Genomic DNA, 24,835 nt, shown 5'->3' on the forward strand with positions numbered 1-24,835 from the left:
CCATGTACCTCACACAGTGGCGGTCGGTGCCGTTTAAGACGAGGGAGGACGTTTTTTTATGAGCATGGCCTTATTTCTATTACAGCATATTGGATGACTACCATTCATATTCCATTCACCCAGTTCAATGTAACAGCGATAGGTTTAGGCTACAACATGATACTCACATTTTCCCTACACCAATCATGAGGTTGCTACAACCTAGCCTATGAATGAAAGTTTATAACGTTGGTGCACACAGGTCGAGAGAAACATTTTAGGTGACAGACAGTGACACATGGACAGACAATGACCCTTTCAATACATCTAGCTGATCTAGGATGTAATCATTAGTCCAACAGTTGCAAACAAGAGTTTCTGTTGGACAAATTCAGGTATGTTTATCCCCGTTTCGTTTTTCAACAGAATCCGCAGAATGAATACACCTCTGATCATGTGTAAACAGTTCACTTTCATAGCAGGCAGATTGTATTCCTTCTCACATCGATGCGCACTCCTCTTACCTTTTCCCTTCGCTTGTGGACTTCAATGCACAACACAGTGACCAGGCAAAAAAAACTTTCCAAGCCAAACCATATCATAACCGCTACACACAGCCTACACTGTTGAAATTCTTTTTTATGAAATTCACTGAGGATGATGGCCATTCCCTACCTCCTCTGAGGAGCCTTCACTGACCTCACATAATGGTATTGCATAATGATGTTACACATTGCATATACATTATACACAAGGGTGAAAAGCTATACAAATGAAACAAACATGCTGTATAGTAGGGAGCTCAGAAGCAGTGCTATTACAGTAAGAGTAATGACAGGATACCACTGTGTATGTGAGAGCCAGTTCTCTCTCTCTCTCTCTCTCTCTCTCTCTCTCTCTCTCTCTCTCTCTCTCTCTCTCTCTCTCTCTCTCTCTCTCTCTCTCTCTCTCTCTCTCTCTCTCTCTCTCTCTCTCTCTTTTTCTCTCTCTCTCTCTCTCTCTCTCTCTCTCTCTCTCTCTCTCTGCATCCTCAGTGTTCCACACAGTCTGCCTCAGGGGTGCACTTTCCTCTGGAGCCAGTGGAGGAGGAGCCCTTTTGTGTGAATTAGGATAATGGCTGACAGAAAGCAAAACAATTACACTGCAATATCCAGACTTATATGCAGTCTTTTTAGAGGACATCCGGTGTGTCGTGCATGGAGGAGTCTAGTCCTAGTCCGCCATCCATGATCCACTGAAACTTGACAATTAAAGAACAAGGTTCAAAGAATTGTAAGTTGATGATTACTTTTAATAGATTGCTGCGTTAATAATGCAGAGTGCGTAGAGAAACTTAGTCTAGTAACTAATGTCTGGAAATTCATCTTCCTCTGTACAGACTGCATTAAGGGACAGGGGTCATCAAACATTGATACCCGCTCTGGGGAGTTCACAGTTAAGGAGATAAGCTTCAGAGCTCCATTCTACTGAGGCTAAGGAAAGTAAATGAGAAGAATATTACACAGACAAGGAAACTATTTTGAAATGACCCTTGACACTAGTTATTACTTATTTTGATAATTAATCTGGTTTCCATTATCTATGAGGGATGGCATATAGCATATAATATAGCATAAAAACAAAAAATCACCTTGGGTATTCAAACCAGCAACCTTTAAGTTACTGGCCCAACGCTCTAACTACTAAGCTACATGCAGCCATCCCTGGTACTGTCTACTATGCTAGGGGTCCCCAAACATTTTGTCGGTGGAGAGAACATTTTGCCGTTATAAACCACATTTTCTTGCAATTCTACACATTTTGCCATGTCTCATGTGTATTCATGTGATATTTGAGTGACTCAAACATCACAACAAAATTTATGGGCAAACAAATCTAGCTAAAAAACCTTAGCTGACATGGGCTAGTTGGTCTGGACATTTCTGACAAGTTATAAATAGCTCTCTAAAGTATACAATGGATAACATGACAAGAGGAATACTGATGATGTATGATTGCACCATGTGCATTCTACAGTTTTCTTTTTTTTTAAGGGGGGTGGACCCCCACAGTTTGGAAACCACTGTAGTGTGCTACTATACCACTTGTTCTACTTTCACTCAATATACCACTCTCTAAACACACTATTACTCCCCTTTATGAATGTCTTTCACACATCAACAACATTATTCATTAAAGTTTGAAATAGGCAAGAGTTCAGTAATGTTTGAACCTTCAGTTTTAATCTCTGTGTACACTTGACAATGGGCATCCCTACCCAGTTGTAAATCTATTCACAGAGCCAGTGTACTCCCTTGAAGTTGGGTTTGATACATTCATCCAAACACACTCTCTGGGCATTTGTTTTCACAGACATATGTAAGATGTCCTGCAATGTATGTCAAAATTCATTGGGAATCTATTGAAGACAGCTCAGGTCTTTCATTTTGGAGAGAGTGAAAAGCTGCACTTGTCTTGACCCACCCACACCCCTAGCCATGAGTTTCAGACTCTAAACTGTTAGTCTGACTTGTGTGGGTCCATGAGATGTCTACCTACAGCCTGCTCACCCACGCTGCCTCTACTCAGCACCGCTGGGATGGGAGATCAGAGATGCTCCAGTCCTTCACGAACTCCCACTCTGCCCTTCTCTCTCTCTCTCTCTCTCTCTCTCGCTTTCTCACTCACTCACTCTCCTTCTCTCTTTCTCTCTCTATCACCCTCTTTCTCCCTCTCTCTCTCTCACTCTCTCTGTCTCTCTGAGCCAGGCAGGCAGGCAGGATGGTGTATAGCTCTCTCTCTCTCTACCTGTCTGACATGACAGAAACAAAGCTGGGTGAGGGCGGGGGTCCGTCTTTCAGGTGCGGAGGGTCCCCAATCAGAGATTTACCAAAAGGAAACACTAACACCGAGGGAGATACAGAAATGGAGAGAGGGAAAAAGAAAGAAAGAAATAAAGAAAGAAAGAAAAGAAAAACAGGCAGCATTTTAATTGCTTTTAAAAAAGTGGAGATGAAAAACAGAGTTAGCCTGGAGGGGTATGGTGAAATTCTAGCTGGAAGAATTGCAAGACCATATGAGAAAGGAACACCTCGGGCAATACAGGGAGATGAGTATTGGTTTTTTATAAAGCATTTTGCATCGATTTTCAGAGAGAAAGGGAGAAAGAGAGAGGGGCAAGATGGAGAGAGAGAAAGAGGGAGAGAAGGGGAGGGAAAGAGAGAGGGGGAGAAAGAGAGGGAAAAGCATCTTTAAACTGGCTCTCTTTATACAGTTAACAGGAAAGGAAAAAGAGGGCAAATTCTACATGATAGGATTCAGTCTATACCTGATGAAGCCCTTTGATACAGGCACTGTGTGTGTCTTTACAAAGCAAAGGATTGTAATGGAAAGTCAATGCATTTCGCTTTAGAGATTTAAACTATAAAGTCAAAACTGCAAAACGGTCCCATGTGGCTCAGTTGGTAGAACATGGCGCTTGCAATGCTAGAGTTGTGGGTTCGATTCCCATGGGGGACCAGTATGAAAATGCATGTACTTACTAACTGTAAGTTGCTCTGGATAAGAGTGTCTGCTAAATGACTAAAATGTAATACAGTTGTGTGTGTGTAGAGATTCCCATAGCATCTCTCTTTCTTGTCTTATAACAGGATTTAACAGTCACTGGGCAAAAGCAGCTTGTGAGAATTAGACTTTCTGGTGGTTTAACTGTACTCAGCTGACCTAAAAGCTGTTAGCATGATTAAAGAGCTGATTACATCAGAACAATGATAACAGAGAAGCCTTCTCTCTGCCAAGAGCTGTTTCTGGGAGAGAGGAGGGAAATGTTTCAGTGAAACCATTTTAAAGGTTACTCTAACCTCGACTGCCAATTCTACAGAAAACTGTTGAGTGACACATACAAATACTTAAGAAAAACAGTGATAAAGACACCATGTCAATCATGTCTCTAATAATGACCAACATAAAAGTCCTATTTCTCTTCCTTCCAGGTCTATAGTTATTATACACCTAGTGCAGATCTGAGGTGAAATGAATGAACTAATGGTTGAGAGCTACCATAGCTAATGATGTAGGATCTTAATTTGGGCCAGTTTGCTACATCAGGAATAAAATCCTGCAGCAACAGGAAATGTAAATTATTATGTGGATTATAATTAAGGGATTTTTTTTGTAAGGGAAAATCAAGTCTGAAATTTAAAAGTGGAAATTACAAACTTCAGAAGCCTTTGTAAATGTCAAATAGACTACACTTTTTTAATTTCCTGCAAAGTCCTCCTGCAACAGGGTGATCAAATTAAGATCTTACATCTTGACCTGGACAACCTCACAAGAGATGAGAGAAATGTGTAGTTGTCCAACCTTATCTCAAGGCATCGTATGGACAGTATATGGTGGGATGAAAGCTAACAGATTACTGCATTTTCCAGTGTTAGCCTTGCTCCTTATTCACTCCTGGTTACATTTTGAGAGGCCGACTATGGATGGATGCTTGGCAAGCTACAGGTGTCTTATTACTTAGAAGTTATGTCCATAATTCATGGAATTTCCCTCTGTTGTTCTGCATTCTAATGGAAAAACTGCGTCAGTGATTTTAGAGAAATTACTTTTTGAGTGAATGTTGATTCACGGCACGAGGTGTAGTAGTCACACTTGGGCTCTTACTTGTTTTCAAAGATGAACCAAATCAATAGCTAATTCAGTAGAACATTTGTATTCAAAACACAAATAGGTATCAGAGCATCATGGATTCAAACGCTATAGAGAAACATATATCATATTTCATTGTAGCAAACCCCAGGTACATGTTTGATTTACCCTTTAGTAATAGAGCTTCAAACTGAACCCATAACATGCATTTCTGTAAGTACCAGCCGAGACACTGTATGTTGTCCTAATCACACAGCAGAAGGGACACTTCAAACAGGCCTGGAACACAGGAAATGTGCCCTAAGCCCCTTGTTTCAACCAGGATGCTAATACATTTCAGACTTAGCGCTAATAAAATGGAAAAATTAATGGAGGGTAATTGTTTCATACATTTGAAGGCAGCCGCTCAACTCAACCTCATTCCATTATATGTGTGTGTGTGTTTCAATTTCCAGAATCAGCCGTCTGTTTAATGGCACAGAGCCCATCGTGCTGGACAGCTTGAAGCAGCACTACTTCATCGACAGGGATGGAGAAATATTCCGTTACATTCTCAGCTTCCTGAGGACCTGTAAACTGCTTCTCCCAGATGACTTCAAGGTACATGATGATTTGTATTTGCACACCATAACGTCATGTGTACTGTATGTGCGCTGTATGAACTCACACAGTGTAGAGATATACAAAGGATAGATGATTGATTCAAAGTTTGATCTTCCCTCTCATCTGAGAAGAATGTCCAACATGTTAGTTTTAGCTGTCTATCAATTTATATTATAAACATTATTTAGCATTACATTCACATTCTATAAGTCAATATCAGCAGTCATTTGTTTTATTACTAAAACATTGGAAATCGAATATAATTAATCCCCACCGATTTATCATTAAAGTGATGCTTTGAAGGTTTTGTATAATTTCAGCCAGTAGATCTGAAATTGCTATGCTACGAATTTCCAATTATTCTATATATATTTTTAATGCAATTTTTAAAATATGTTACAATTTGTCAGTGCTTAAGATCCCAGACTGAACATTTAATATACAGTTGAGGAAAGGTGAAAATTCGGTCTAAAACTTAGCATAGTTCTGTGATGTGAACCAAAGCCCAGAGCTGTTGTTTCTCACAAAACAATGATTTCTATAGAGGTGAGGCCAGGTGAAACAGGCCGTATAGCCCCTGTTCCACTTGTTCCAGTCTGACAGTACCACCCAGTCTCCCAGCCACTGCCTCTCTCCCTCTCTGCTCTCAATAGAGTGCCATGACAGTTTAAAGGAACTGGGCTTGAGAGGGAAGTAGGAATACTAGAGAAGGTGAGAATAATGTGGTCTTGAGTCTGACAAAGGGGAATGTGTGGGGAGGGAGTGTACTGTAGGGGATGTCTACAGACAGATACACGCACGCGGGCGCGCACGCACACGCACGCACGCACGCACGCACGCACGCACGCACGCACGCACGCACACACACGCACACACACACACACACACACACACACACACACACACACACACACACACACACTTTTATACAGTGCTTCCTGGGAAACTGGAGCTACTTTGGTCCATGTTAGCCCACTGTGGCTGCACACACCTGTCTCCTGTTTCAGAGTGCGCATGAGGAGACTCCTTCCTGGATGCGCTTGGCTTAGCAAAACAACCGGCTCTGGAAATATACACATATTATTGTTACTAAGTTATTCTACTTAGTAACAGAGCAAAGATTCAGGCCAACAATCGATCATGGACTCAGGCCAAATCTTCTGTGATATAACCACTTTGATCGATCTAAAACACAATTAGTAAAATGTAAAGTTCTGGTTGATGATGTCTAAGGAGAGCATATTCAGTGCTCCATCTGTTCCTGTCCATCCGGATCCCTTTTAGTTCAGCTTATTATACCCACATTTCCATGTCTTTCCCCTGTTGGCTTGGAGTAGTTCATCACTCTGGCTAAGGGGAGTAGAGGAGAGGCAGATCCCCCTGGCTAACTCTCAGGGCCAAGCCTTACGGCTGAATGGGGACTGACCTGAACAACAGTGAGGACATGAAAGCTTCCTTCTCATTTTTGGCAAAGTACATTTTGGTTTTGGTTTGATCTGTATAGTGTACTGTATGGAAGCTATAGCTGTTCTCATCCACTCCCATTCTACACAGTCCAATCAGCCAATGACTGTAAGTCAAACGAATGCAGCATCAGGCCTCATTGTTTCAACTCATTACATTAATTCCCTCTCTTCAAATCAAATCAAATCAAAGTTTCTTTGTCACGTGCACCGAATACAACAGGTGTAGACTTACAGTAAAATGCTTACTTACAAGCTCTAACCAACAGTGCAAAAAAGGTATTAGGTGAACAATAGGTAAGTAAAGAAATAAAAACAACAGTAAAAAGACAGTGAAAAATAACAGTAGCGAGGCTATATACAGTAGCGAGGCTATATAGTCAGGCTGATTGAGGTAGTATGTAGTACATGTAGATATGGTTAAAGTGACTATGCATATATGATAAACAGAGAGTAGCAGTAGCGTAAAAGAGGGGTTGGCGGGTGGTGGGTGGCAGGATGTAATGCAGATAGCCCGGTTAGCCAATGTGCGGGGGCACTGGTTGGTTGGGACAAATGAGGTAGTATGTACATGAATGTATAGTTCAAGTGACTATGCATATATGATAAACAGAGAGTAGCAGCAGGGTAAAAGAGGGGTTGGGGGGGCACACAATGCAAATAGTCCTGGTAGCCATTTGATTACCTGTTCAGGAATCTTATGGCTTGGGGGTAAAAACTGTTGAGAAGCCTTTTTGTCCTAGACTTGGCACTCCGGTACCGCTTGCCATGTGGTAGTAGAGAGAATAGTATGATTGGGGTGGCTGGGGTCTTTGACAATTTTTAGGGCCTTGCTCTGACACCGCCTGGTGTAGAGGTCCTGGATGATAGGCAGCTTAGGCCCCAGTGATGTACTGGGCCGTACGCACTACCCTCTGTAGTGCCTTGCGGTCGGAGGCCGAGCAATTGCCGTAGCAGGCAGTGATGCAACCAGTCAGGATGCCCTCGATGTTGCAGCTGTAGAACCTTTTGAGGATCTGAGGACCCATGCCAAATCTTTTTAGTTGCCTGAGGGGGAATAGGCTTTGTCGTGCCCTCTTCACGTGCCCTCATCCAGCCTCCTCTCTCTCTCTCTCTCTCTCTCTCTCTCTCTGTTGATCTGCATACCTTTCAATTTGTGTGAACTCTGAAAAAATGCAAATACGGTTAGGATGACTTGAGCATGTTCTTATCTGAACACAATCAGTGTTGGCGTAGCCCCAGGCCTGCCTCTCTTCTCCTGCTGGCAGCCAACATGCTGTGTGTTTAGCTAAATCAATGTGAAAGCCTGCTTAGCAGAATAGTAACAAATATTCAGCATATATCAGTAGATGTAATACAATATTCACTCTTAATGTGCCTTCCACATGACATATTTCAGACATTATTCAGACTACAATGAATCACAAAGTGTGTAAGCAATGCTCAGTCAATTAGGTGATGGTCCTTAACCATTCCGGTGTGTTTTTGCATGTGACAATTATATTCTTATATCAATGAACAGTAAGTTCTTTATTTGTCAGTACGATCCAGTAGATTTCTCAGTCACTCACAGTGCTAGACAAAGTGTTATAATATTAAGGCTAACTCATTTCACATTCATTATCGTCTTGTTCATTATCACTGCATATAGGTCAGTGGCGTTGCCATATCCATGTCAAATGACAGTGCAGAAGGTAACTTCTAATTTTGTTGGTTTAGTTAGCTGTAAAAAAGTATTTTGTTCCTGTTTCCCTCTATCTGTATGCTCTCTCTCTCTCTCTGTATGCTCCTTCTCTTTCTCTCTCTCCCCATCTCTCTATTTTGCTCTCCCTCCCTCCCTCCCTCCATCCCCCCTTCCTCCATTCTCCCTCCATCCTTCCCTGCGATGTTGCCTTGCCAGTGGGTGATCAGGTCGGATCATTATTTTGGAGCTCAACCGGCCTGTCTGGACACAGGATTGTGGGATAGATTGTCTCTTGGAGCTGGCAGCATACAGCCAAGACAGAGCTGTTGGGCCTGTCTCCCCTCTCATCCTCACTTCAGCATTACGTTAGGATTATTCTGTTGTTTTCTGTTCTGCCCGGCTCAGGCTTAGGATGACTAAAGTGCCTCGCAGACAGACCCCTGTTAAAAACACATCTATCCGTGGCTTCAGACCTGTGAAGGATGAGGAGCTACACTTCGATACAGAGAGCACCCCTAAGGGGGAACATCTCTTTATGTATTTTGTCAGCCGCAGTGAGGAGGGCGTAGAGATGCCTAGAAAAAAGTGACCGACCCACCCCTTCACATTCTGTAATCTTAAATATTAGAATGTCGGCTTAAGATGTGTTGCGTCACTGCCTGCTTCAGCTAGAGTTGGTTTTGGGCCATTCCTGGTTTTCAGATGGGGGGTTGAATGAGGGTTAAAGAAGCAGAAGGTTTTTCATGTTAGTGTTTTTCATGCAGGGGGATTTGAAAGTGGCTATTTCTTCCATCCTGACTGAGGCAGGCAGGGTTATTAAATGTTATTTGCTGCTATTGCCGTACCATACTCTGTACTCAACAGTGTTGTGGAGAGGCGAGGGAAAACTCTTTTTAGATTTGGTTCCCCCAGCACCCCTAGCACCCAACACCCACAGCCAATGATGATGCAGTCAGACTGAAACAGGCACACTCTCTTTCTTTCCTCTGCACAAACCCTAACTTACTTTAGAAGTCCATAAAGACTATAATACACTGCGATTATCAACTTTTCTCTTGAACCAGTATCTTTCATCAAGAGAATGATTAGAAGGTCCTGATACCGACCAAATACATGGAGGGTATGGCAACTCACTATGTCATGGGAAATATTGTTTCCCTTTGTGCTAGGTTGAAGATGACAATTGTTAAGACAACAAGATTCTAATATCCCATAGCTCTTTTCAACAATGTGACCAGCTATGCTAGTTAGCAACTCTGCTGCTAGTTAGCAACAGTGCTGGTCCAAGATTTGTGACGACGTTATCTTAACCTCTGTGTATTTTTGACCTACCCTTTGTACAGGAAATACATCAAATAACATTTTAGGAATGCAGCACCCATAAATGTAGCAATTTACCTTTGTCTAATTTCCAGCTAGAGCTACTGGTAGCAAAATCAATTACTGATTGTTTTGCTAGCATATTTACAATACTCATTTGACGCAATATAAAATTGTGAAATCAGAGCTTAACTTCGGGCCACTATTCACATTAGACATTACCATAAAATCCCTCTGTGCAAAGCATGCATAAAAAAATCAACCATGGCTTATATTATAATTATCCTCATGTTCACGTCTTCTCCCATATATATTCCCCTCACTTCCCCTCTGTTAGCTAGCTACCAATAGCTTGCCTTTCCTCCTCAGTCTTCCTGGTATTTTCTATGGTAGTGTTGAACGATGGTGCCATCTGGTCTTGTGGGAAATTAGAGGCAAGAGCGCAGGGGCAAATGGCCCCCAGCAAGCACAGCCCAGGGGGGGAGGCAGCTAGGCAATCTGCTGCAGCTAGACTGTCTGCACACAGGAATGTACCATCCCATCCCACATCACTGCAGCCTGGGCTCACTGAGCCTCGCCTCACTGACACAGGCCTCTATAGAGTAGAGCTCAATACAACATGCTAGAGGATTACTCAGCCCTGCCAACAGCTACTGTTGGAGTAGAGAGTGACTGGCTGATTGCAGCTACAGTATGGCCATGGTTAGCATGGCTGTGGTTCTGGTAATAAAAAAACATACAGGCCTTTCTTGTAAACAACTGGAGACTGATCTGGTTTACCAGTGAATCATTCTTCAATCTGAGATATTTGAATGTTCAATGTGGGCCTAACCGAGATAATTTGTTACCAGGAAATACCATGAGATGAATATGAGGGACTGACTATAAAAGACACTCTTTTGAAGCCACTTCGATACGGAAGTGATTTTCTCGTAGCGGGTTAGGAGAATTTACACAGCAGGTTAGGAGAATTAACATAGCAGGTTAGGAGACTGAGGTTAAGGTTAGGGAAAGGGTTAGGGTTAGCAAAAATGCTCTCCTAACTTGCTAAGAAAATCACTTTGTATCGAAGTGGCGTGAAAAGGACAAAGAGGCATGAAATGACTTGGATTTGAGTGTTTGTGCATGTTTCCTATCCTGTCCCATCCAGGAGTTCCACCTGCTGTACGAGGAGGCTCGGTACTACCAGCTGTCCCCCATGATTAAGGAGCTGGAGCGTTGGAAGCAGGAGAGGGAGCAGCGCAGGACGGCCCAGCCCTGTGACTGCCTGGTGGTGCGGGTGACGCCTGACCTAGGTGAGAGGATCGCCCTTAGCGGGGAGAAGGTGCTCATCGAGGAGATCTTCCCCGAGACTGGAGACGTCATGTGCAACTCGGTGAACGCCGGCTGGAACCAGGACCCCACGCACGTCATCCGCTTCCCCCTCAACGGTTACTGCAGGCTCAACTCTGTCCAGGTAGATAACGTTTTGTCTGTGCATGAATGTCGGCAGCCGTCTTTAATCATCACTAGAAGGTTTTTTGTCCTGGTGATGAAAACCCCAGAGAGCCTCTGTGACTTCTGTTTTCCTATAGTCTTGAGGGAGCAGGGTTTACAGTGGGTATAGTGGTGTATCACGTTTTACAGGTGTCAAGTTGACTGTTGACTGTTCTAAAGTCATCACTGGTGATCTATAGGACAAGGACTCCATTTTGAAATGTCCATGTAAAGGCATGTGACATGATTTGTAGCCTGCGTGTAGCCACAGACAAGATGACTGTTCTGTAGCAACAACCCCTCATCATAACTCACATGGGATAATAGTTACTCTGATGTGATTTAGAGTGAATATGTTTAAGATGTTCAGAGATAGTGACATGTTTTTTCAGCCACTTGTAGGTTTATGTCACAGCAATAATATTAATCTTCCTCTCAGAAAGCACTCTTCCCCCTCCGAGGTTTGAATGAGGCTTTAAGGAGCGGAGCAGCCTCTCACCACAGCTCTGTGGTATCATCAACACCTCATTGCCAATAGCCATACAGGTCAACACATAGAGGAGCCTCACCCAGCGCCCAGCATGCCCCACACTACCCCCAACACGCCAGGCAGGCGTTCTGCTCTGACACCTCCACCGCCCTCCTGCCAATGTGAGAGACCACCTCTGGGGCTGCTGCCTAGCTGCCTGTGCAGCGGGACAAAGCCTTGTCTCCTCTCCACTGTCTGCCTGCGCTGCGGCCATGTTTTCTTCTCACAAAAATGAGAGGGGTGAAAAAAAATGATATGCATAATTTACGTTTGACTCCTTTTTAAGACACAGCTCCTCTTTTTAAAAAGACTCCAATATAACACCGCCCGGGGAGATTGAAATACACGTATTGCATTTTTTAATACCATACTTACAATTTCTCAAACAGCCTAAACCGGTTTATACTTCTTTTATAGATTTTTAAATGGCTTGCAATATAATTAATTGGCCGCATCAACTAACACAACATTTTCCCACTATGTTTACCGCCGAGTCTGGTCTCAGTGTGCGCCGTACATCTGTCTCAAATGGACTGGGAAGTATCCCTCCTATTTTAGTTTTCATTATCAGGCCTTTCCCACAGACTGTGGAGCTGAGGTGAAACCAACCCACAGACTCACTGTCTCTCTGTGGAGCTGAGGTGAAACAAACCCACAGACTCACTGTCTCTCTGTGGAGCTGAGGTGAAACAAACCCACAGACTTACTGTCTCTCTGTGGAGCTGAGGTGAAACAAACCCACAGACTCACTGTCTCTCTGTGGAGCTGAGGTGAAACAAACCCACAGACTCACTGTCTCTCTGTGGAGCTGAGGTGAAACAAACCCACAGACTCACTGCCTCTCTGTGGAGCTGAGATGAAACAAACCCACAGACTCACTGTCTCTCTGTGGAGCTGAGGTGAAACCAACCCACAGACTCACTGTCTCTCTGTGGAGCTGAGGTGAAACAAACCCACAGACTCACTGTCTCTCTGTGGAGCTGAGGTGAAACAAACCCACAGACTCACTGTCTCTCTGTGGAGCTGAGGTGAAACAAACCCACAGACTCACTGTCTCTCTGTGGAGCTGAGGTGAAACAAACCCACAGACTCACTGTCTCTCTGTGGAGCTGAGGTGAAACAAACCCACAGACTCACTGTCTCTCTGTGGAGCTGAGGTGAAACAAACCCACAGACTCACTGCCTCTCTGTGGAGCTGAGATGAAACAAACCCACAGACTCACTGTCTCTCTGTGGAGCTGAGGTGAAACCAACCCACAGACTCACTGTCTCTCTGTGGAGCTGAGGTGAAACAAACCCACAGACTCACTGTCTCTCTGTGGAGCTGAGGTGAAACAAACCCACAGACTCACTGTCTCTCTGTGGAGCTGAGGTGAAACAAACCCACAGACTCACTGTCTCTCTGTGGAGCTGAGGTGAAACAAACCCACAGACTCACTGTCTCTCTGTGGAGCTGAGGTGAAACAAACCCACAGACTCACTGTCTCTCTGTGAAGCTGAGGTGAAACCAACCCCATTATTCAGTGTCTGCATCCCAAATGGCACCATATGCCCTACATAGTGGGGAATATGGCACCTTATATAGGGAATAGGATGTAATTTGGGAATCAGACAGCGTGTGAATGACTTGGTACTGGCAGAAACGGGAGCCTGCCTTCTCTTCAGGGTTTCCTGTTTGTGATGTTTGTGTTAGTGAATGAGGGACACAGTGGAGCTCTAGAGGGCTTTGTCTCAACCTATAGCCTTTTCCCGGATGGGGAGGCGTTGTTCGCGGCAGGGCTCCTTCTCTCTCTGGGCTGGCCTCTTTAAGACAAACGCGCACACACACACACACACACACACACACACACACACACACACACACACACACACACACACACACACACACACACACACACACACACACACACACACACACACACACACACACAAGCACACTGTAGGGGTTGGCAGATGTGAGGGGAACAGAGAGCAGATGGAGGTGTTTTCTGGTGTAAGGGGAGATTTTTCTAAACAACTTCCTCATCCTGTCCTGTGTCATTGTTGAGTGAAGGTATGAGAAGGTTATGAGAATAATCCTCGCCTTACCTGGCCAGACAATGTGCCTGTGATCTCATTACAGTTCCTGGACCCCGACCCAAGGGAATGCAACCACACCCTGCCCAGAGGAAGAAAGAGAAGAGAAAAAGAGAGGGAAAGTTTTGAGAAATAGATGGAAAATAGTGTTGGGAACTTGTGTATTTCCGTGTTGCCCTGGTTTGGATTCTTTAGTCTCTTCAGTCATCTGCTGCCCTTAGTTACAGCATTTCTCTTCCGATACAAGGGCAGGTACATTCATTATAATTAATCACCAATAACATTTTGGGCGGCTTACTAACTCATTCTGTCTGAGAAATCGTTCTTGCCAACTCCAATGTAAGAGAAAACCTATAAACAATCCCACCTTGGTGAGTGAACGATTAATTCCTCCAGTCATGAAAGGAATTTAGGGGGAATAATGCAAACCACCTGTGATGTAGAGCCATGGGAAAAAAGAACTGGACCGCTTAAGAGGGAAAACATTTAGCTATAAAGCCACAGAGGTGGCTTTTTTCACACACATGCACGCACACAAACACGCACACACAAACACACACACACACACACACACACACACAGTCCCGAAGCAGGAGCCGGCCGGTACACACCTCCGTACATCACAGTGATGGAGCACTGTGATCAAGCCAGACGCAATCCTTCCTTCATCACCCTGACAGCAACACTACTCTGAGACGGCCCCTGTCCTTCCTGTCCCCTCTCACTGCCAGGGCTGCCAGGGCCGGGGACATTACATGGCCCAGTCACTCTCTCTGACACGTCATGTCACATAACCAGCCTATCAATCCATACTAGGTCAGCTAGTAACAGGGAGAACATGGCTCCACCCTGCAGTTTGCCTCCGTCACCACCACCACCACCTCCATCACCACCACCACTACCATCACCACCTCCATCACCACCACCCTCACCCTTCCGAAAAAGAAAACACAGAGCACATCATGAACTTAGCTACCAAAACTATTTCTGGCCCTCCTGTGTCAAAGCTTTACTATAAACTTATTTAGTGAACTTGTCTCTTAGACAAGGCAGCAGTTGTCCCCCCTAGAAATGGAACACTTTAGTGTGATCAGACAACCACTTTCTAACAGGTCTTTTGTTGTAGATGCTTGTGATGAAGTGGAGAATGAAGATGAGGTAGAAACAGCGTTTTAATGGCCATGTATAGTTAAACAAAGTAGGACTCCCTCCATGCAGCACCACATTACTCTGAGTCTGCTCTACCTGTCACTCACACCCAGCCCTACGTCCTGACAACTGGAGACTTAGACCCCCAGCCCTACGTCCTGACAACTGGAGACTTAGACCCCCAGCCCTACGTCCTGACAACTGGAGACTTAGACCCCCAGCCCTACGTCCTGACAACTGGAGACTTAGACCCCCAGCCCTACGTCCTGACAACTGGAGACTTAGACCCCCAGCCCTACGTCCTGACAACTGCAGACTTAGACCCCCAGCCCTACGTCCTGACAACTGGAGACTTAGACCCCCAGCCCTACGTCCTGACAACTGGAGACTTAGACCCCCAGCCCTACGTCCTGACAACTGGAGACTTAGACACCCAGCCCTACGTCCTGACAACTGGAGACTTAGACCCCCAGCCCCTACGTCCTGACAACTGGAGACTTAGACCCCCAGCCCTACGTCCTGACAACTGGAGACTTAGACCCCCAGCCCTACGTCCTGACAACTGGAGACGTAGACCCCCAGCCCTACGTCCTGACAACTGGAGACTTAGACCCCCAGCCCTACGTCCTGACAACTGGAGACTTAGACCCCCAGCCCTACGTCCTGACAACTGAAGACTTAGACCCCCAGCCCTACGTCCTGACAACTGAAGACTTAGACCCCCAGCCCTACGTCCTGACAACTGAAGACTTAGACCCCCAGCCCTACGTCCTGACAACTGGAGACTTAGACCCCCAGCCCTACGTCCTGACAACTGAAGACTTAGACCCCCAGCCCTACGTCCTGACAACTGAAGACTTAGACCCCCAGCCCTACGTCCTGACAACTGGAGACTTAGACCCCCAGCCCTACGTCCTGACAACTGGAGACTTAGACCCCCAGCCCTACGTCCTGACAACTGGAGACTTAGACCCCCAGCCCTACGTCCTGACAACTGGAGACTTAGACCCCCAGCCCTACGTCCTGACAACTGGAGACTTAGACCCCCAGCCCCTACGTCCTGACACCTGGAGACTTAGACCCCCAGCCCTACGTCCTGACAACTGGAGACTTAGACCCCCAGCCCTACGTCCTGACAACTGGAGACTTAGACCCCCAGCCCTACGTCCTGACAACTGGAGACTTAGACCCCCAGCCCTACGTCCTGACAACTGGAGACTTAGACACCCAGCCCTACGTCCTGACAACTGGAGACTTAGACACCCAGCCCTACGTCCTGACAACTGAAGACTTAGACCCCCAGCCCTACGTCCTGACAACTGGAGACTTAGACCCCCAGCCCTACGTCATGACAACTGGAGACTTAGACCCCCAGCCCCTACGTCCTGACAACTGGAGACTTAGACCCCCAGCCCTACGTCCTGACAACTGGAGACTTAGACCCCCAGCCCTACGTCCTGACAACTGGAGACTTAGACCCCCAGCCCTACGTCCTGACAACTGGAGACTTAGACCCCCAGCCCTACGTCCTGACAACTGGAGACTTAGACCCCCAGCCCTACGTCCTGACAACTGGAGACTTAGACCCCCAGCCCTACGTCCTGACAACTGGAGACTTAGACCCCCAGCCCTACGTCCTGACAACTGGAGACTTAGACCCCCAGCCCCTACGTCCTGACAACTGGAGACTTAGACCCCCAGCCCTACGTCCTGACAACTGGAGACTTAGACCCCCAGCCCTACGTCCTGACAACTGGAGACTTAGACCCCCAGCCCTACGTCCTGACAACTGGAGACTTAGACCCCCAGCCCTACGTCCTGACAACTGGAGACTTAGACCCCCAGCCCTACGTCCTGACAACTGGAGACTTAGACCCCCAGCCCTACGTCCTGACAACTGGAGACTTAGACCCCCAGCCCTACGTCCTGACAACTGGAGACTTAGACCCCCAGCCCTACGTCCTGACAACTGGAGACTTAGACACCCAGCCCTACGTCCTGACAACTGGAGACTTAGACCCCCAGCCCTACGTCCTGACAACTGGAGACTTAGACCCCCAGCCCTACGTCCTGACAACTGGAGACTTAGACCCCCAGCCCTACGTCCTGACAACTGGAGACTTAGACCCCCAGCCCTACGTCCTGACAACTGGAGACTTAGACCCCCAGCCCTACGTCCTGACAACTGGAGACTTAGACCCCCAGCCCTACGTCCTGACAACTGGAGACTTAGACCCCCAGCCCTACGTCCTGACAACTGGAGACTTAGACCCCCAGCCCTACGTCCTGACAACTGGAGACTTAGACCCCCAGCCCTACGTCCTGACAACTGGAGACTTAGACCCCCAGCCCTACGTCCTGACAACTGGAGACTTAGACCCCCAGCCCTACGTCCTGACAACTGGAGACTTAGACCCCCAGCCCTACGTCCTGACAACTGGAGACCTAGACGAGTGCTGCACAGGCATCTCTAGCCCCTCTGGAGATGTGTGTGTGTGTTTGTGTGTGTGTATGCACGTTCGTGTGCCTGCATTCCTGCGTGTGTGTGTTAACTCCAGTGTTTGTGTGTGAACTCCGGTATGTGTGTGTGTGTGTGCACTCCGGTGGCCATCAATATTACATCACGCTCTGTTTCCAGCCATGAGGCTCATCCACTTTGATTCCTGCCTCACCGGCTTCTCTTGTGTCTCTACTGCGTTCTGTTCCGTTATGATGCTGGGAGGTTAGTGGAGCGAGCTTGATACGTATCCCCTGCTCATCCCCATGGCGACCCCAGGTTTGAGTGGCAGCGCTGTGATGTCCCTGTATGCTGTACAGGGGGGTGGGGGTTGAATGTGACAGTGGCTGATCCCTCTGCAGCCAAGTCAACCCTGCAACAGTGAGAATAGTTTAGTATGCTACAGTAGGCTACGTTTATGAAGGTGCACAGGGGATGAAGTGAGGCAATGCTTTTGTTCACATTCTGAGCTTCAAACAGGCAGAAAAAGGGGAACAGAAAGTGCTGCTACAGTGGAAGAAGTTAAGAAACTATGCAACTTTCAGAAACCACTGTAACTCCTGGGCAGTGAGTTTTGGGTTCTGTGAAAGAGCCAATACCTTATTTACAGCAAGAAGAGTTAAAGACACTTCAACATTGGTACATTTGGCATTTTGAATCAAAGATCAATGCACATGTGTTGAAATTCAATATGAAATTTTGAGGTTAAATTCAATATATTTACAGTGTAATAAGGCCTCATTATCAAAATGTTTTAATTAAGAGTATCTTTATTGATCAACCCTTCTCTCCTTTGTGACTGAACGCGTCGCCTAACGTGACAGAGTCTCACATATGTAAAAATAAAAAAATTATAAAAAATATGGGGTGAAAATGCAATGTGATGCAATGATCAAAGCAGAGAGTGTAATATCATTTCCATAATCGTTACTCCTCTCCATCGTCTGTCGTGGATTTGGGGAGCGTTCGTTTGATGCTTCGGCAGGTCTCTTAATTAGTGCCTCTCTTTCCCACAAATTACTGACTCCGTCATCGTCACAGAGCTTCGGAGGGGAGGGGAGGAGAAGAGAGAGGGAGAGGGGGTAGTTATCGTTATTGGAGTTAGGTGCAAGAAGAAAAATGCTGCTGGTCCACATTTAATCTCAGCTTGTGTCCCAAATGGCACCCTGGCCTATTCCCTATATAGTGGACTAGTTTAGACCAGAACGCTATGGGCCCTGGTCAAAAGTAATGCACTACATAGGAATAGGGTATAATTTGGGACGCACTCTCTGCCTTGTTTTTGCATCAGGGCAGGGGGGGAAGCAGGGCGAGGTGGTAGGGGGGTTGTCTAAACCAGCCATTAATAGCTGAGCAGGCCTGTTTAACAAGTCCTATCAGTCTGTGTGATCTGTGAATTCCTCAGCAGGCATCCTAACCCCCAGACTGAGGAGGCTGCGTGGCTCAACCACCAGGACTAATTGTCCCGCTTTAGCCCTCCAATGGGGCCACCACTCTCGCAATTAGAGAGGCCACTCTCACTTGTGTGTGTATGTGTGTGTGTGCGAGTGTGTGTTTATATGGGGCAACAGGCGAAACGCATGTATTTTGCGTGATCTTCGTCTCTGGCTTTGTATCTGGCAATATAAGGAGAGGGAGGCTAGCCCTGAGCAAGACCATTCATTTCCATACGCTGCAACACTCCATTAAAGGAACTGGGAAATAAATAAATACACAGCACTCCACACATTGGGATTTAGAGATACTCCCTCTCCTAAAAAACCCAGAAGGATTACAGGAGATGAAAAAAATCCACCACAGCCCCTAACAGCTCCTCACAGTTCCTCACAGCTCCTCACAGCTCCTCACAGCCCCTCACAGCCCCTCACAGCTCCTCACAGCCCCTCACAGCCCCTCACAGCCCCTCACAGCTCCTCACAGCTCCTTACAGCCCCTCACAGCCCCTCACAGCCCCTCACAGCCCCTCACAGCCCCTCACAGCTCCTCACAGCCCCTCGCAGCCTCTCGCAGCCCCTCCCAGCTCCTTACAGCTCCTCACAGCTCCTCACAGCCCCTCACAGCCCCTCACAGCTCCTCACAGCCCCTCACAGCCTCTCACAGCCCCTAACAGCCCCTCACAGCTCCCACTATCTTACAGGCCTCAGCCTCACTCCTCAACCCATACTGCTCATTACTCAAATTAGGAGCACTAGTTATCTCTCCATATACTGAACTCAAGCCAGCTCCCTCCAAACACACATAGCTAACTCTCTCTAATACACCCCAAACCCCCTCCATCCCTTTGAGCTTATGCCCTCATATCATCAGCAGCAGATCCTTCAACACCACCCACCCCCATGAATATTAGAGACAGTGTGATGTCTGACCACCCCTCCGGCACATATCCATCTATGTGATTGGGTTAGTGACATGTGCTACTGTATACGTGACTCATCACCAGTAAATGTGCTTTGATTGATGAGGAGGTGGTGGGTGGACAAGGTCATTATTATTGATAAGTCTGTGTTAACCCTTTGGGAGTTTTTCTTGGCCTCTGTGCTTCTACTTGTTCTTTCGGGTCTAGGCCGGGTTACTGCAAAGCATTTTGTGGCTACTAATGTACAAAGGGCTTTATGAATAGATTTGATTGATTAAACCTCTGTTGTTGCTCTGTCCCTGCAGGTTCTAGAGCGTCTGTTCCAGAAGGGTTTCAGTGTGGCAGCGTCCTGCGGCGGCGGGGTGGACTCCTCCCAGTTCAGCGAGTACGTGCTGTGCCGTGAGGACCGGCGGAGTATGTCCATGAACACCCCCATCAGGATAAAACAGGAGCCCCTGGACTAGAGAGACTTTAGCAGAGGAGAGGGACTAGCCACGAGGGGCTCCTCACCCCCCTACTGGACAGAACAGAACAAACCCAAACCCTAATATCCCTCCACCTCACACCACAAAAACCAACAAAGCAAGAAACACCTAAGTATTAGCAGACGCCTGATAACGTTGCCAGCTCTGAGGAACTCAGTGCTCTAAGGGGAATGTAGAATAAACACAAAAAAGGAAAGAAAGAAAACAAAAGGATTTGATTCTGTTTACTAATAACACCCAAAGAAATATAGGACTATGATGATGAACAGAAAGACTGAAACAGCAGCTCCATCTCTTGAACCATTTAAGCACCGTGACCAATCTCTTTTTCCTCCAGTTGTAAGGCTCTCTGACCCCTTGTGAAGAGGTGTCCTGACCTCAGTGAGGAGCACGGCCCCCTTGCCCTCAGTGCAGCGCATGGCGGTGTGTCGTCCAGTCCCGTATGTGTCTGTGTGAGGCCCATGTGTTGTGTGCGCCGTCCAGTGCAGCTGAGTGGGGACAAGACAGGTGCTATTTAGGGAGGCCTGGCCTGACAAGGGACAGGGCTGGCAGAGAGGAAGAGGAGGAAGTGACAGCCATCCAGCCCACATTGCTCTTATAGCCAGCAACCAGGCCTCGCAGCCAAGGGAGGTCCGATTGATTGTCTTTCTTATTTTCATTGTTGTTTATAAAATACAACTTTTTTGCTGTTTTTTTTTTCTGTTTTATCACAACATGGTGTAAACAATTATTAATAGGATTGTTTTATGTTTTTTTCCTCCTATATGAAGGATGTATGAGCATTGTATTCAGAGTCATTAGGTTTGAAAGCTTGAGAGAATGAGAGAGACAGAGAGAGAGAGAGAGAGAGAGAGAGAGAGAAAGAGACAGAGAGAGACAGAGAGAGAGAGAGAGAGAGAGAGAGAGAGAGAGAGAGAGAGAGAGACTTGGCAGTGGCTATAGAAACACTATTATGTCTGGAGGCTACGTGGCTAAAGCAGCAGTCTGGCTGGTAATGCATTCAGAGCTGGAGAAGGTCTCATTGTTTAAATGGGGCTGCAAGGGAACCTGGCCATTTCTACATCTTTCAGAGGAAACATTTGTAGCATGCATAAAAAGTGCGTTGGCGTTGTCGCAATTAGCTGTAAAACATATCTTACATCAAATAAGATTAACAATGTGAGAGTACATATATTTATTAAAAAGTTAAAAGTCAAAATGTAAAATGATCTGCAATGTGAAATGAGAAAATCTGAATGAAATTGTATATGAAGGCTCTGAATGTGTTGCTGGTTGTGGAATGCCAGAATGTTCCTAACTTGAAGAGGAACATGTGAACTGTATCAGTGTATCTCCATGATTGTGATGAGATGTACTCTAAATGCTTGATCACTTTGTTTGCACTTATAACACATCATCTACAAAACTTCCGCCAGCCCAAAAAAAGTTTAGTATACGTCCTGATGACCAGTGCCAATCAACCCACACATTATCTCATTGTGTTTATAGTAATTAGTACATATTAATATGTTGAGAGAGCCCAAAACAATGTAAGTAATAGCAAACTTCGGTGATAAAGCTAAGTTGCCTATTTGATGATTGTACAAAGTTTAAAATTCATGTTTTCATAATTGTTTATTTGACACAGAAATCACTATGATTATTCAAAACTATTTTATAGGAACAAACACAGTACAAACACAGTACAGTCTGACAATTGAAAGAATACATTACGTTTAATCATGGAAGCCCCTGATGTTTGTCTTGCTGACTGTCTGTCATTTCATTTCTAAGGCAGGATTATTTCAATCACTCTTCACGTGTCTGCAGCAGCATAACCTAAAATGAACTGTGAGCTGAGCATCAGAGCATTGTTTACAGAGAAAAAGAGTGGGAGGCACTTACTCTATCCTGCTGTGATTCCATGGTTTGATTCTCTACATTTGTGGATCAAAGAGAGAAACAAGAAAGAAAGAGTATAAGTTGTCATACTTTATATCTGTGTAACTGTGTTTCTCCCGTTCCAAAATCATTGATCAAAAAGAGGCCCATTCTGATCTTGGTTCAGCACCGGCTTGTTAATGAGTTTGTTTTGAAACCTCCTATGGTGGGTGTTTCACTAAACATGACGAAAATCTTAATTCAAATGGGATGGTAGTCTAATTTGTAATGAACCAACTCTCCTCTTGGTCCTAGTGTTCAGTGTCCTCTCTGTGGATGTCCACTGATTAAACAAGCCCCAGGACTTCTTCAGTCTTCAGTTCTTAAAGATGGTCAGGGTTAGTTAGTTTAGCTCCAAGAAGTCCAGAAGGCAGCACAGACCTCCTGGGGGGCCTCCCTCCCAATCAGGCTCCTCTTTGTTCTGACCTGCTACTGGCCTGGGCCCTTGCATCCAGTCGCCTCAAAGGGAATGGCCAACCAGGCCTTTCATATTGCTGAGGGATGTGGGGCTTCAGAGCCCAGCAGGTCCCCCGGGCTCCCATGCACTCCCAACTCCTCAGCAATGCCAGTAGAGACAAGGGTTGTGCCCCCCACTGCGTCATCACATTCCCAGACCCTTCTGTACAGAGCACCCTCCTAATGTTACCCCCATGGCTCACTGGACTGCACCGCACCAGACCAAACAAACATTCCCTCCCTACTTTATGTCCTCTGGTATCTCTTGATTCAACTTTACATCTGAAGGTAACCGGCTCAGTTCTCAATGGTTCTGAATAGTTAGAGTATGTGGCAGCATTTAGCTCACCTTCATCAGTTCACTTCCTTGTTGACACAAGAGTAAAGCAACTCAACAATACCTCTTACAGGTGTCAGGTTCTCACAGATACCTCATTACATTACAGGGACATTTCCTCAAACATATTGTATGTTTTCACACATACACTCAGAAAAAAAGACTGCTGTGCAGCACCATTTGTCCCTGTAGGAGAACCCCGTGAAAGTTGGCTCCAGATAGAACTGTTTTGGGTTCCAAATTGAACCTATGTTCCAAAAGGAACCTGTTAAAGTGTGCTATTTTGAACCAGAAATAGCTCTCTGATCTTAAATGGTTCTATTTGGAACCTTTTTTCAGAGGGTTCCCCTACAGGGACACATGGTGCCACATAGCACTCTTTTTTTCTGAGAGTGTACCATTTTCTTTTAGTAATTTGTGGTCAGTAAGTTGGTAGACCATAATTAACAAGGAGTCCTACCACTTCTCTGTGTGGTGTGAAGTCCAGAGACCAGAGGGCAGTTGTACAGTTGTTTGTATATTAAATTGTTATCAGGACTCTGGCTTTTACTGGGCCCTCGACCGTCTAATTAAAAAAGAGACCTCTAAGTCCTCTCATTTACTACAAAACAAAAATAATGAAAATCATTTCCAATTTGCAAGCATTATGTTGTGTACATATGGACTAAACACATTTCAAAAGGGTATACTTAAGGTACAAAATGTATATTATTTAAAATGTTTTAATAATTAGACTGTGGTATTAAAGGGCATGTGTTCACTTACAGTGTGTCCATTTGATTTTTCTTGCATATTTGCGATAATAAAAGGATGTACTGTATATTTTCTGCCTCGGTCCTGTCCTTTGTGTCATTTCTTGGATAATGGGTGTTGCTTTTTCCTCCTTTCATCTGCACTAACACTGTCTCTTTCAAGAGGTAAAATACAGTACACCTCATGCAGTTACATGTAAAACAGATCTCTTGTGGTTTCTTAGGTGGTCATGAACTTTTTCAGTTTGACCTGAAGTGAATCTACATACTATAATCCCCCAGAAAAATGTGTCAGCACCAGTTTAGTCCCTGCATGGGTAAAGAAGCGGGCGTTAGGGGTTAAATCAAGATCAGCAGTCTGAGGCGCCAAAGGGACTTTCAAATGGGCCTGCTGCTGCATCTAGAAAAAACCACCACCAGAATCTGCTCCCAAATCCCTGTGTTTAGCACCGAGTTAAACGTTTTGGTCTTTTCAAAATGCTGCTGCTTAATTAGTAGTAGAATCCGGAGGGGACTTCTTCTTGGTCTCTAGTACTGGTACTTTACTCAATTTGTACTTAGCATGTAATGCTAGTAAATGGATATGAAGTTGGTTTCAATAGTCAATTTCAGTTTGGGTACAACTAACTGTCTTGTAAAAACATTACTGTTGATTTTGTGGTTAGATTTAAATAATTAAGAGAAACTGATTACTATGCGTAGCTAACATATTAACCTGTTATATAGTACAGTAATTACAACACTTAAGCTACAGCTACACAATTTAAGTACAGTACTTTAATAAAGCTGTACTACCAAATCCAGTTACTCTGCTTAACTACAGAACTGGTATGGTATCAAGTGTTACTAAACATATTACAGATGGATATGGATATTATGGATATTCAAAGAAATTCTACTTATATCACAAAAGACTGTGTCTGCTTAGTTTAGTAAACAGTTTATTTATTCCTTTACAAAATAGGTACAAATACAGAAGTATGTTTTTCACACAAACAGGACATTTTCAGGATATGTACAGAGTTTACCAAAAATAACATAGTCCTAATAAACACATGGTCTTGTAAACAATATTTACAAATTATCCATACATTAAAACATTTTCCAAATGAGTACATCAGTAA

The 24,835-nt window shown here is 45.3% G+C and overlaps 1 protein-coding gene across 4 annotated transcripts in view; it reads left to right on the forward strand.

The window, feature by feature from the left end:
* The window catches only part of LOC106587522 (BTB/POZ domain-containing protein kctd15), a 28,952-nt gene extending 5,173 nt beyond the window's left edge, over positions 1–23,779 (forward strand). For all 4 annotated transcript variants that reach the window (XM_045708453.1, XM_045708452.1, XM_045708450.1 and 1 more), the window contains exons 3-5: positions 5,064–5,208; positions 10,829–11,134; positions 20,067–23,779. In XM_045708453.1, coding sequence (XP_045564409.1) covers positions 5,064–5,208; positions 10,829–11,134; positions 20,067–20,225 — 610 coding nt within the window. In that variant the 3' untranslated portion in view covers positions 20,226–23,779. The remainder of the gene's footprint in view (positions 1–5,063; positions 5,209–10,828; positions 11,135–20,066) is intronic.
* Positions 23,780–24,835: the final 1,056 nt, after the last annotated feature.

The sequence above is a fragment of the Salmo salar genome, chromosome ssa26 (genome assembly GCF_905237065.1).
Source record: "Salmo salar chromosome ssa26, Ssal_v3.1, whole genome shotgun sequence".
NCBI classification, from domain to species: Eukaryota; Metazoa; Chordata; class Actinopteri; order Salmoniformes; family Salmonidae; genus Salmo; species Salmo salar.